The sequence below is a fragment of the Ovis canadensis genome, chromosome 1 (genome assembly GCF_042477335.2).
Source record: "Ovis canadensis isolate MfBH-ARS-UI-01 breed Bighorn chromosome 1, ARS-UI_OviCan_v2, whole genome shotgun sequence".
NCBI lineage: Eukaryota > Metazoa > Chordata > Mammalia > Artiodactyla > Bovidae > Ovis > Ovis canadensis.
Window position 1 is genome coordinate 180,171,278 of NC_091245.1, and position 13,688 is coordinate 180,184,965.

The window sequence follows — 13,688 nt, forward strand, 5'->3', positions numbered from 1 at the left end:
GCAACGGACGACTGCTCGGGGAGGGTGGAATGTCCATCCATGTCAAAGCCCAAAGCCCAAAGCCCAATCAGGCCACCCACTCAGCTTCTGCTTTGTATTGAATTGTGCGAATTGAAAATGGCAGAGCAGGCAGCGCCCTGAACAAACCAGAAAAACAGCCTTCTTCCGCAGTGCTCACGAGCTCACAGCTGGTAATACCTGCGGCGCCTGGAGGGAGCGAGGCGCGCTTCCCCCGCGCTAAAGGCAGCGGCCGGCCCGCCCCGCCCCGTCGGGTCCCGCCTACCACCCGAGGCCTCCCCGCCCGGGGGTGGAGTGAGTAGCTCGCTGGGCCACTTTGGACTCTGCACCCGCGGGTGTGCGCGTGCTGCTTCCTGGCGGGCTGTTTAGTCCCCTCTGCCGGTTCATGGAGGGGGCCAGTCCCCCATCTCCCCGAGATGAGCTGGAGCTCTCGGTGATCCAGGGGCAGTCAGACGAGCAGACGCCTCTCAACGGAGCCGTCCAGGGCATCCTTTCTTTAGCCGAGGGGCCCTGCCCAGCCCAGGTAAGCTCTCCTTGGCGCTGGCCGCTGTTGGCTGCAGGCCAGGACCCGGGCGTGGTAGGGCACAGTTTCAGGTTTCCAGGCAGCTCCCCGGGCGCAGCCGACCCCCAGCGCCCCTGGTGCTCTCTGGAACATTCTGAATGGAACAGACACAGAAGTGCCCTCCAGCCTGAGCCTGCCCTCGGATCCCTCCGACTCAGGGATTAAGGAGTTTTATCAGCGAAGTGTGCGCTCTTCTCTTCAGAGAGAGAATCAAATGGCACCCCACTCCAGTACTCTTGCCTGGAAAATCCCATGGGCAGAGGAGCCTGGTAGGCTGCAGTCCATGGGGTCGCGAAGAGTCAGACACGACTGAGCGACGTCACTTTGACTTTTCACTTTCATGCATTGGAGAAGGAAATGGCAACCCACTCCAGTGTTCTTGCCTGGAGAATCCCAGGGACGGGGAAGCCTGGTGGGCTGCCGTCTGTGGGGTCGCACAGAGTAGGATACGACTGAAGCGACTTAGTAGCAGCAGCAGCAGCAGAGGTGGTTTTGAAAATTTTTTTAACTTTCAAAAATCCCCCCACCCCCACCCCCGGTGCAAAGAGTTAGAATGATAACCGGAGTCTTCTTTTCTTGAGAATCTCTTAGCCTTCCTTTTCTATACTGCCTTGCCACTTGTTCCCCTCCTACTCCCCCACCCCCAGCCTTCACCCACTGCCCACTATCATCCATCTTGGCTAACCATCCCCTGGGTCCACACTTTTATGTCTTCTTCGCCCAGTCTGGACATTTGGTTTCGCAGAAAGAGATGTAGGGGAGAAGGGAGAAAAAGGGCAAGAGAAGGAAATGGCAACCCACTCCAGTATTCTTGTCTGGAGAATCCCGCGGACAGAGGAGCCTGGCCGGTTGCAGTCCGAGGGGTCGCCAAGAGTCTGCTACTGAAGCGATTGAGCACTTAGCCCAGAGGACTGGGGTGGGGGTGGGATGGGAGTGAACTTGCCCTGCCTAACTCAGTTTCCAGGTTCGTGTCTCAAAGAACTAGACTATGGTCGTTTGCTTTGGCCTCATTTCAGTTTCTGAGAAAGTCGCTGGTGATGTTTAGACAGAACTCTTTTCTGATTCAGCCCTAACAGTGACAGGAAACTTATTCATTCTCATCAAATGCTTGTAAAACAGCAGAGACTTTGAATTCTACCTTCTGATTAACCCTTCAAAGTGGCTTGATGTTTACTAGGTATATGGACCTCCCCATGTATATACATATGCTTACAACCTGACCTTTCTGGGTCCCTCTCCTCCACTTCCTGTTTCTTTGACTGTTCAGCTGTTAATTTGAGGGGTAAACAGGAAATTCAGAAGTTGAAAGCATTGCTTTTGCCGTCTTCTTGATTCCTGGAAATAATGTAAAGTCTGCTTTTATAGGTACCCTGGAGAGTAATTTGGTACTTTATATTTGAATGAAAGATGAATGCCACAGGACAAGGAATGTTGAAGAAAGATGATCTGATCTCTGTGTATGTGGTTGTAATGGTGGACTTGCTTGGGTGGACTTGTATGGGTCCTCCAAGGCAATGTCAGGGAGTGGGAACTGGGAGTACTTGCCTCATGTTGGGTAGACCCAGGAACCCCAGGGACTCCATGGTTTGGGACTGAATCCAGACATCTGAGTTCTGGTGACACCTTCCCTACTAAAAGGTGTGTCCCGAGGCAAGGAACTAAGGTGTACGTTTTCTTTTCCCAGCTGTCAACTGACGGTAATGTAATGTGGCCAACCAGTCTTCTGTGAGCCTGGGAATGCACATTAAGTCAGTGGAGGAGCCGGACATATATAGGGTGTCAGTATTTTATTATCGTTTAGTACCTGCTTGGTAGAGATTGCTCTTTCATGTTTTAATTACTTCCTTGTTAGCCAGGTGTATACAGATATCTGAGACTTCCTTGTGAACTAGCTTTGTAGGCCACTGAATAGGATAGCTGTGTGAGGAACAGAATGGTGTGCAGATGAAGGTTACATCAGCATTTGGAGAACATTCTAGAAATGCTTGAAGAGGAAAAACTTTAGAAAAGAGAAAAGATCCTCATCTAATGTGTTGATCATTCTCTTTGGTTCCATAGCATCAGTGGAAGTGTATTTTAAATTGAAAAGTCAACAAGTGTAGCATAAGCATGAGATACAGACTCTTAAGAATTTGGTGTGTAGGTCTCTTTATACTGTATGTTAAGATTTCCAGTTTTGAAATGTAGCATAAGACCATGTGGTCTTATTAACCATATGTTTTGTACCTATCATGTGTCAAATACTTCTGCTACATAAATGCATTTAATTAGCACAACTAACTTCATTCTGATTTGACAAAGAGTGAAGAACTTGAGGCTCAGAGAAGTTACCAAAATACTGAAGTTCGTTGGCTCTGAGATTGAACCCAGGCTTTTTAGGATTCAGACTTATGCTGCTTTTGTTGATTTATTTTATATGTGTGCACATATGTGAAAAGTGAAAGTGTTAGTCTCTCAGTCCTGTCCGACTCTTTGCAACCCCATGGACTGTAGCAGATTCTCCAGACAAGAATATTGGAATGGGTAGCCATTCTCTTCTCCAGGGGATCTTCCTGACCCAGGGATGGAACCTGGGTCTGCTGCACTGCAGGTAGATTCTTTACTATCTGAGCCACGAGGGAAGCACATATGTGTGTATGTATATATATATATATGTATATATATATATATATACACACATTAATATGTACATCTAATTTGAATGTATAGGCATAATCGCATAATTTATATTCATTTGTGTATAATTGCCTAAGCTGTATACTATTACTGATTCTGTAAGTGATGGAACGTAGGTGAAATACGAGGAGTTGAGTGGTGAATTGGGACTGATGAGGGAGTTGCAGGCAGATGGGTAGATGGGTGAGGAGCAGGGAACAGTTTGGGCATCATTGGGAAGAAGACATCCCATATCATGGAGTATCTTCCTACTTGGAAGGGATATCTGAGAGTATTCGAGGGTCATGGGAAGAAGTTCTTTCCCTTTCTTAATTTGGGTTTGGAAATTGAAGGGAAAATTGTACACCATTGAACTTCACTTTGCCTACTGTCAGTGTAAACAGGGCAGTGAAGTTGGGTCAAAACTGGAAAAGCCATCAGGAATAATTGAGCCAGACTAGCTCTTTTTTTTTAATCAATTATTTGTTTGCCTGTGCCTACTCTTAGTTGTGACACATGGGATTTTTGATCTCCATTGCAGCATATGAGATCTTCAGTTGCAGCCTGTTGGTTTCCTGACCAGGGATCAAACCCGGGCCGCCTGTGTTTAAAGCATGGAGTCTTAGCCACTGAACCACCAAGGAAGTCCCAAGACTAGTTTTCTGTTATGGCTTATTACATGGACTCTGACCTCAGTTTTTAAACAGAAGTCCCAGAGACATTTTTAAGGATAGTAGCCTCATAATAATAAGAACTATTAATTCAGTACATGGAGAGTTTTGAGGCGGGCAAGGCAGATTTGAATAAGTTGGATAAAAATTAGCCCATTGCCATGTGTTGTTTAGAATTTAGGACTAGGATCAACTGGCTCTTTTGTGCTTCAGTCAACAAGTAGATTAAGTCCCACAATGAACACTGAAATACAGATTGTACTGTGTGCTAAGAAAATTTCCCCCTCATCTGTGTAGTATCTGGGCTTCTCTGGTGGCTCATTGGTAAAGAATCTGCCTGCAATGCAGGAGCTGCAGGAGACATGGGTTTGATTCCTGGGCTGGGAATATCCCCCAGAGGAGGAAATGGCTACCCACTCCAGGATTTCTGCCTGGAGAATCCCATGGATGGAGGAGCCTGGTGGGCTACAGTATATAGCATCGCAGAGTTGGATCTGACTGAAAAGACTGAGTGTGCACACGTATAATTTCTACTTCTCTTTGAGCCAAAGAGAAGAAAAGCCTTTTGTATCCAAGAGCTATGTAGTCCTGCTATTGTTGCAGGACCGTATGTCATGTATTTGAACCTTATCTGAAGAGGGATGTGAAAATCTGGGGGAATAGGCAAAGGAAAATCACAAAAATTCTTGGGCTGTATACTTCAATCATTGAATGTGAGATGCAGTTTGTAAGAATCTTTGAAAGTCACTCTGGAGAAAAAGCTTCCCGTGGCCTCTCTTCTAATGACCTAGAACTTGGGCAAGAGAGACTAAAGAAGGCAGTGAAGGAGGCAGTGTGTTTTCATGACCCAGTGTGCACTAGTAGCACACATCTTTTGTGTCAGAGGCTCTGCACCCTCAAGGTCCAGTGGAATCCCCTGGGGACACTTCTAAAAACAATTCTTGGGTTGACTCTAATGTAGAGACAGCTGAGAAGCCCTGTACTCAGTTGTTGTCTTGTGTGTGGCTAACTGACCATTTTACTATGACTTATAGGATGTGAAGATGAGTCATTCAAAGGATCGTGGTCTCTGCCTTGGAGCTGACAGCAGGCAGGTGAAGGGGGCTGCATATAGGATGGCTGTGATGGGCTGGACTGGAAGAGGCATTTCCTACAGAGGAGGGCTGTGTAATTCTGAGCCGAGTTCACCCAGGGAGTCAGAATATTGGTCTCATCAAACCACTAGGGTCCTGGTTGTGGTCTTTAGGGGACAGCATATATGAAGGCCCAAAAGACCAGAGAGGTACATGACCCTCATTCTCTGGCTCATTTGAGACTCCAGGCCATTTCGTGTAGGGCCACCCAAGATGGTCATGGTGGAGAGTTCTGACAAAACTGGAAAAGGGAATGGCAAACCACTTCAGTATTCTTGCCTTGAGAACCCCATGAACAGCATGAAAAGGCAAAAAGATAAGACACTGAAAGATGAACTCCCCAGGTCGGTAGGTGCCCAATATGCTACTGGAAATCAGTGGGAAAATAACTCCAGAAAGAATGAAGAGATGGAGCCAAAGCAAAAACAACACCCAGTTGTGAATGTGACTGGCGATGGAAGTAAAGTCTGATGTTGTAAAGAGCAATACTGCATAGGAACCTGGAATGTTAGGTCCATGACTCAAGGCAAATTGGAAGTGATCAAACAGGAGATGGTAAGAGTGCACATGGACATTTTAGGAATCAGTGAACTAAAATGGACTGGAATGGGTGAATATAACTCAGATGACCATTATATCTACTACTGTGGTCAAAAATCCCTTAGAAGAAATGGAGTAGCCATCAGAGTCAACAAAAGAGTCCAAAAGGCAGTACTTGGATGCAATCTCAAAAACGACAGAATGATCTCTGCTCGTTTCCAAGGCAAACCATTCATATCACAGTAATCCAAGTCTATGCTCTGGCCAGTAATGCTGAAGAAGCTGAAGTTGAATGGTTCTATGAAGACCTACAAGACCTTCTAGAACTAACACCCAAAAAATATGTCCTCTTTATTATAGGGGGCTGGAATGCAAAAGTAGGAAGTCAAGAGATACCTGGAGTAACAGGCAGATTTGGTCTTGGAGTACAAAAAAGAAGCAGGTCAAAGGCTAACAGAGTTTTGCCAAGAGAATGCACTGGTCATAGCAAACACCCTCTTCCAACAACACAAGAGAAGACTGTACACATGGACATCACCAGACAGTTAATACAAAAATCAGATTGATTATGTTCTTTGCAGCCAAAGATGGAGAAGCTCTATACAGTCAACAAAAACAAGACCGGGGGAGCTGACTGTGGCTCAGATCATGAACTCTTTATTGCCAAATTCAGGCTTACATTGAAGAAAATAGGAAAAACCACTAGACCATTCAAGTGTGACCTGAATCAAACCCCTTACAATTATACAGTGGAAGTGACAAATAGATTTAAAGGACTTACATCTGATAGACAGAGTGCCTGAAGAACTATGGATGGAGGTTCATGACATTGTACAAGAGACAGTGATCAAGACCATCCCCAAGAAGAAGAAATGCAAAAAGGCAAGATTTTTGTCTGAGGAGGCCTTACGAATAGCTGAGAAAAGAAGAGAAGGGAAAAGCAAAGGAGAAAAGGAAAGGTATATGCATTTGACTGCAGAGTTCAAAAGAATAGCAAGGAGAGATAAAAATTTCAATGGTCATTGCAAAGCAATAGAGGAAAACAATAGAATGGGAAAGATATCTCTTCAAGAAAATTAAAGATACCAAGGGAACATTTCATGCAAAGATGGGCACAATAAAGGACAGAAACAGTATGGGCCTAACAGAAGCACAAGATATTAAGAAGAGGGCAAGAATACACGGAAGAACTGTACAAAAAAGATCTTCATGACCCCAGATAATCACGATGGTGTGATCACTCACCTAAAGCCAGACGTCCTGGAATCCGAAGTTGGGTGGACCTTAGGAAGCATCACTACAAACAAAGCTAGTGGAGGTGATGGAATCCTAGTTGAGCTATTTCAAATCCTAAAAGATGATGCTGTGAAAGTGCTGCACTTAATATGCCAGCAAATTTGGAAAACTCAGCAGTGGTCACAGGACTGGAAGAGGTCAGTTTTCATTTCAATCCCAAAGAAAGGCAATGCCAAAGAAGGTTCAAAGTACCGCACAATTGCACTCATCTCACATGCTAGTAAAGTAATGCTCAAAATTCTCCAAGTCAGGCTTCAACAGTATTTGAACCATGAACTTCCAGATGTTCAAGCTGGATTTAGAAAAGGCAGAGGAACCATAGATCAAATTGCCAACATCTATTGGATCATTGAAAAAGCAAGAGAGTTCCAGAAAAATGTCTACCTCTGCTTTATTGACTATTCCAAAGCCTTTGACTGTGGATCACAACAAACTGTGGAAAATTCTTCAAGAGATGGGAATACCAGCCCACCTGACCTGTCTCCTGAGAAATCTGTATGCAGGTCAGGAAGCAACAGTTAAAACTGTACATGGAACAGCTCACTAGTTCCAAATCGGGAAAGGAGTACGTCAAGGCTGTATATTGTCACCCTGCTAATTTAACTTATATGCGCAGTATATCATGTGAAATGCCAGGCTGGAGGAAGCACAAGCTATCATGTGAAATCAAGATTTCCAGAAGAAATATCAATAACCTCAGATATGCAGATGACACCACCCTTATGGCAGAAAGCAAAGAAGAAAATGAAGAGCCTTTTGATGAAAGTGAAAGAGAAGAGTGAAAAAGTTGGCGTGAAACTCAACATTCAGAAAATAAGATCATGGCATCTGGTCCTATGGCAAAGAGATAGGGAAACAAGGGAAACAGTGAGAGACATATTTTTTCAGGCTCCCAAATCCCTGCAGATGGTACCTGCAGTCATGAAATTAAAACACGCTCCTTGGAAGAAAAGCTATGACCAACCTAGACAGCATATTCAAAAACAGAGACATTACTTTGCCAACAAGAGTCTGTCTAGTCAAAGCTATGGTTTTTCCAGTAGTCATGTATGGATCTGAGAGTTGGACTATAAAGAAAGCTGAGGTCTGAAAAATTGAAGCTTTTGAACTGTGGTGTTGTAGAAGACTCTTGAGAGTCCCTTGGACTATAAGGGGATCCAATCCTAAAAGAAATCAGTCCTGAATATTCATTGGAAGGACTGATGCTGAAGCTGAAACTCCAATAATTTGGCCACCTGATGTGAAGAACTGACTCACTTGAAAAGTCCCTGATACTGGGAAATATTGAAGGTGGGAGGAGAAGGGGTAGACAGAGGATGAGATGGTTGGATGGTATCACCGACTCGATGGACATGAGTTTGAATAAGCTCCGGGAGTTGGTGATGGATAGGGAAGCCTAGTGTGCTACAGTCCATGGGGTCGCAAAGAGTCGGACACGACTGAGTGACTTAACTGAACAGAACTGACTTGTGGTCCCTGCTGTCTCTTGAGAACTAAAACTATGTCTCAGGACCTCTGTTAACAGGAAGATAGGTTTCTATCCCCTGAGAAGTTCAAGGCTTCCTGTATTGGGCTCCCCTTTGCCGTGTGCCTTGTTGAGGCCCTAGCCTTCGTGACCTTGGAGCAGTGCTCAGGCTTCAGGTGAGAGTGACAGGGGCTTACGCTCGGACTCCAGACACCCTCAAGAGGGTCTGCCTCTGTCTAGATGTTGGGGCCTTTACGCCGTCCCCTCACCATACACCACCTGAAGGGCCAGTGCATGCAGGGGCTCCAAAGTGTGACCTCTACTCTAGAACTTTTCAAGTACATTTTCAATACTTGGGGCACCCACTGTAACTCAGGAGAACATTTATTAAGTGCCTGTTACCTGTATGAGGTGTGGGATATAAGAACAGGGGAATTTTAAGAGCCACTCCTCACTCTGGGTGGTTTCACTTTCCCTAGGGAAACAAGGCCAGTATTTGTTTATATTTGGACCTGAAACCAGACAAGGCAGGTGGTGGCCACAGCAGATTAGCTGTGTGGACAGCTCATATACTGGGTGCTCTCTGAAGACAGCCTGGTAGGAAGGCCTTCACAAAAGGGAGAGACTTTCCCTGGTTTCCGGAGAGCAGGAGGCTCCAGACCAGGACCCCCCACCCACCTCTGATAAAGCAGTTGATTCACATTGAGAGATTTACATTTTCAAACTGGGGCTGTCCATTTCCCCTATAATCTGTGCCTAGGTGTGTGTTGTTTAAATTCCCCTTCAGGAGACTCTGAGGGTTGGGACCCACTCAGTAAGAAAAACTGCATTGTCCTTATGTGGACAGTTTCCCTTCCTGATGGCTCCCGCTAAAGTCACCACGGGAGAGAAAGTTAACAAGGCATCAATCCAGGAGGTGCCTGCTGCTGCGTGGTGGGAAGGTGAACACTCAGTGTTACCCACTGGCTCCCATGTTGAGAGCCAATGTCGAGTGCGCTCCGGGGTGCCACAGAGCGACCTCCATTCTGCCCTTGTCCAGCGAGTGCTTCGTCTGCGTGATCTCTAGTGTTTACAACAGTCCTGTGAGCCAGATTTATTACTTATTATGTTTTACAGTTGTGAACCTCGGGGCCAGTGAGTTTCAGTAAGAAGTTTGCTGATAGTCAGCCTGCCTTTAAGTAGTATAACTGGGATTGGGATCCAGGTCCAGATCCACATTTTTTGTCCATCATATTCATTGTTTCCCATGGTTTTCATGTAGGACATAGGAGAAGAGGAATGGAACCTTTTAGGGGTTAGCTACAGTACTGAGAGAGGAGAGAGTTGGGTGCACACGTAAGTGGAGCTCCACACGCTGATGCAGGGATGCTGTGGACTAGAGGGAGAGCCATGTGACTCTCAGCCAGCATACAACCCCAACCCGGCCGACCTCTCCCAAACTGCTTCTTCGAAGTGGACTTATCTTTGTTCCCTTGTAGGTGTTGTAGTCTCCTCGGGCTGCTGTGACAGAGCACCACAGGGCAGGTGGCATAAACAACAGAAATTAATTTTCTCACAGTCCAGGAGACTGGATGTCCAAGATCAGGGTGCCAGCGTGGTTGCACTAGAAGGCCACCTTCTCAGTGTATTGTCCCATGTCCTTTTCTTGGTGCATGTTCACAGAGGGAGAGAGAGACAGTATGAGTTCTCTGGTATCTCTTATAAGGACCCTGCATGGTGTGTGTGTGTGCTAAGTCACTTCAGTGGTGTCCGACTCTTTGTGACCCTATGGACTGTAGGCCACCAGGCTGTTCTGTCCATAGGATTCTCCAGGTAGGAATACTGGAGTGAGTTATCATGCCCTCCTCCAGGGGATCTCCACCCAGGGACGGAAACAGCATCTCCTATGTCTCCTGGATTGGCAGGTTCTTTACCGCTAATGCCACCTGGGAAGCCCCATAAGGACACTAATCCAACCCTTAGAACTTCATTCTCTATTACTTCTTTACCAGGCCCATGTCCAAATACAGCCGCAGTGGAGTGGTGGGTCAGGTGGTTTAGGACATTAACATGTGAATCTAGGGATAAAACCATTAAAGCCACAAGGGTAGGTAAGATGAGTTTCCTCCAGCTGCCTTCAAGATTTTTTGTGTGTTTGGATTTTAGCAATTTGAATATTCATCTAGGTACAGTTTGTTTTCCCTAAGTTTGGACTCTTAAGTTTCTCAAGTATGTAGTTTTCTGCCTGTCTGTAGTCTTAGGATGTGTTTTATCCAGTATTTCTTCAAATATTTTATCTGCCCCCAGTTTTTCATTCTCCCTCTGGGATTCCAGTTATCTTTGTACTGCGTTGTTTAATATTGTCCCCCAGTTCTTCATTGCTCTGTTATTTATTCTCTCTGTTCTCTTTGCTTTTCACTTTATGTAATTTCTATTATCCTAACTTAAAGTTAGGGCTTCCCTTGTGGCTCAGTAGTAAAGAATCCACCTGCCAATGCAGGAGACAAGGGTTCAACCCCTGGGTTGGGAAGATTCCCTGGAGAAGGAAATGGCAACCCATTCCAGTATTCTTGCCTGGGAAATCCCAAGGCCAGAGGAGCCTGGAGGGCTACAGTGCAGGAGGTTGCAGAAGAATTGGACACTAATTGACGACTAAGTAACAACACCAACACCTCCCTTGCAGGGCTGTTTAGATAAGTGAAATGGTGTTCTGTAGACCATATTGGTTGTAATTATTTACTTTGACCCCACCCTCTGCATCACTGAACACACTGCAGGCTTATTTCCTTGTGTTCCTTGCTTATTACCCAGAGTCTGGGCCACAGCAGAAGGTTCTTAGCTTTTTCTTGGTCTAAACCATACATTATTTTTCTCTTAATCGTCTACTCAGCTTTTGCGTACCAAAAATCTTCAGTGGGTTCCCAGTACAGACCAGAGTAAGTCAACACCACTCTGGCAGCATTCGAGACCCTCTTCAGGGACGCTCCAGCCTTTCATTCTCTCCGATCTTAACTGTCGTTACTTGCCTCTGAAACCTGCATTCCCATCAGATGAATCTTTTAGCCAATTTCAGTATGAATCAATGCTGAGGATGTTCTTTCCTGGGCTTGGAATGCCTTTCTCTGTTCATCTTTCAAAATCTTGCCTGTTCTTCCCACCTCAGAGTCCCCAGAGCATGTTCTCCTTAACTTCTTTATGAGGCTCCATAAACTTGGCTCAGTAGAGTGGAGTTCCTTGAGATCAGGATCCTGCTGCCTTCATTTCTGTGTCACTGGCCCATAGTAAGCATTAAAAAATGTTTCTTGAAACCAAATGACTGCATCACAGTCTCCCTCTGCTTTCCAGGCTGACAAGGAAAGCCCTTGGAGCTCTTGTAATAAGAAGTTGATTGGAAAGTGCAAACTCTGGATGGTCCTTGCCTCTGTTTTCCTGAGTTTCATTCTAGTCATCATCATAAGCTTATGTCTAACTGGAGGTAAGAGAGTTTTAAATGTGCCTAAGTTGATGTGTTTTAAGAACTTATGTAATGCTTATGACTTAAATGCTGAAATTGAAGATGTACTCATTGCTACTTCATCACTTATAATATGAATTTAAAACTGCTTTGGGGGTATGTTGTATAGATGGGCGATATACATGATTTTTGCTTTTTTTAAATTTTACTTCTGGTTTGTTTGTTTGTGACGCCATAGACTGTAGCCTACCAGGCTCCTCTGTCCATGGGATTTTCCAGGCAATAATACTGGAGTGGATTGCCATTTCCTTCTCCAGGGGATCTTCCCAACCCAGGGCTTGAACCCGGGTCTCCTGCATTGTAGACAGATGCTTTACCGTCTGAGCCATCAGGGAAGTCTAAAACTGCTTTGGGTTATGTTGTATAGATGGGCGATATACATGATTTTTGCTTTTTTTAAATTTTACTTTTGGTTTGTTTGTTTTATAAACTCTGGTAGAAGTATGGGGACCATTGTTTTGCCCTAAACTCTATGCCCTGGATGTTGAAGATTTCTTAAAATTTTAATTTGCTTAAACATAAATTGATATTTTATTGTATCTTACACATGTGTGTTTGAAAAATTTTTAAAATAATTTACTTAGTAGAGATCATTATTATAAAGGGTTATTATTGTATAAAGCCAACTTCATCTGATATACCTGGCACATCATTGTAATGACAAAATGATGAGTAACGTATTTGAAAGCATTTTAAAAACTGTAGAACCATGTATCTGTTATCTGTCATTATCTTGACTTCTTTTAGAAATCACTATGTTTGTGTTGTATGGGTGTGCAAAATAAAAACTCATACGGTGCTGGTGTTGCCTATGTATTCTACATATATTATCCCGTTTTATCTTTTATTCTGAATATGAAAATAGTACATGTTCAGTTACCCATAAAGCCCATCCACATTATTAGTATTTTGTTACACTTTTCTCTAGTCTTTTTCTTACGTGCATTTTAAGGATAATTTGAGGTCAGTTTTTTTTTAAATTTTATAATTTTGTGGCTTAACTGTAAGATTTTAATGTTACATTGCAATCATTTTGACAATTCATTAAAAGTTATGTGTGAACACACATATATATTTTTTAAATTACTGCATGATGTACTCTTCCACACTTTTAACAAGTCTTTTGCTGCTGCTGCTGCTGCTAAGTCACTTCAGTCATGTCCGACTCTGTGCGACCCCATAGACGGCAGCCCACCATGCTCCCCCGTCGCTGGGATTCTCCAGGCAAGAACACTGGAGTGGGTTGCCATTTCCTTCTCCAATGCATGAAAGTGAAAAGTGAAAGTGAAGTCCTTCAGTCGTGTCCGACCCTCAGCGACCCCATGGACCGCAGCCTACCAGGCTCCTCCGTCCATGGGATTTTCCAGGCAAGAGTACTGGAGTGGGGTGCCATCGCCTTCTCCGAAAAAGTCTTTTAGGAAGTTGCTATTATTTTTTTTATGATTATCAGTATTAAGATTTTTATGATGACAAATATAGCACCCCCCTCGTGGGCAATCATTTCTGTTTCAAAAAAGAAAAGAAAATGCTTTCATTTCTGTGTAGGGGTGGTTGCCGGCTGCAGGGGTGTGAAGGGGCTCTTCTGAAGCAGGGATACTCAATCATTTCTGTTTCAAAAAAGGAAAGAAGAAAAATGCTTTCATTTGTGTTGTAGGGGTGGTTGCAGGCTGCAGCGGTGTGAGGGGGCTCTTTTGAAGCGGGCATACTCACTCTGAAGTGGCTCATGAGAGTGATCTGGTCACCACAGGATTAAGGTTGAGCCGGGCTGTACATAGCAAACCCAGTCACAGAATGAGAGCAAGAATGTCAGCCCCTGAGTTTCTCCAGAGGGGGCCCTGGGAATTCTCAGGGACTG

General features: G+C 44.6%; 1 protein-coding gene across 2 annotated transcripts in view; it reads left to right on the plus strand.

Moving 5' to 3' along the window:
• The first annotated feature begins 212 nt into the window (after nt 1-212).
• C1H3orf52 (chromosome 1 C3orf52 homolog) overlaps nt 213-13,688 on the plus strand; it is a 37,589-nt gene continuing 24,113 nt past the window's right edge. The window contains exons 1-2 of one of the 2 annotated variants that reach the window (XM_069553118.1): nt 213-541; nt 11,665-11,794. In XM_069553118.1, coding sequence (XP_069409219.1) covers nt 404-541; nt 11,665-11,794 — 268 coding nt within the window. In that variant the 5' untranslated portion in view covers nt 213-403. The remainder of the gene's footprint in view (nt 542-11,664; nt 11,795-13,688) is intronic. The other variant, XM_069553107.1, reaches the window with a different exon arrangement.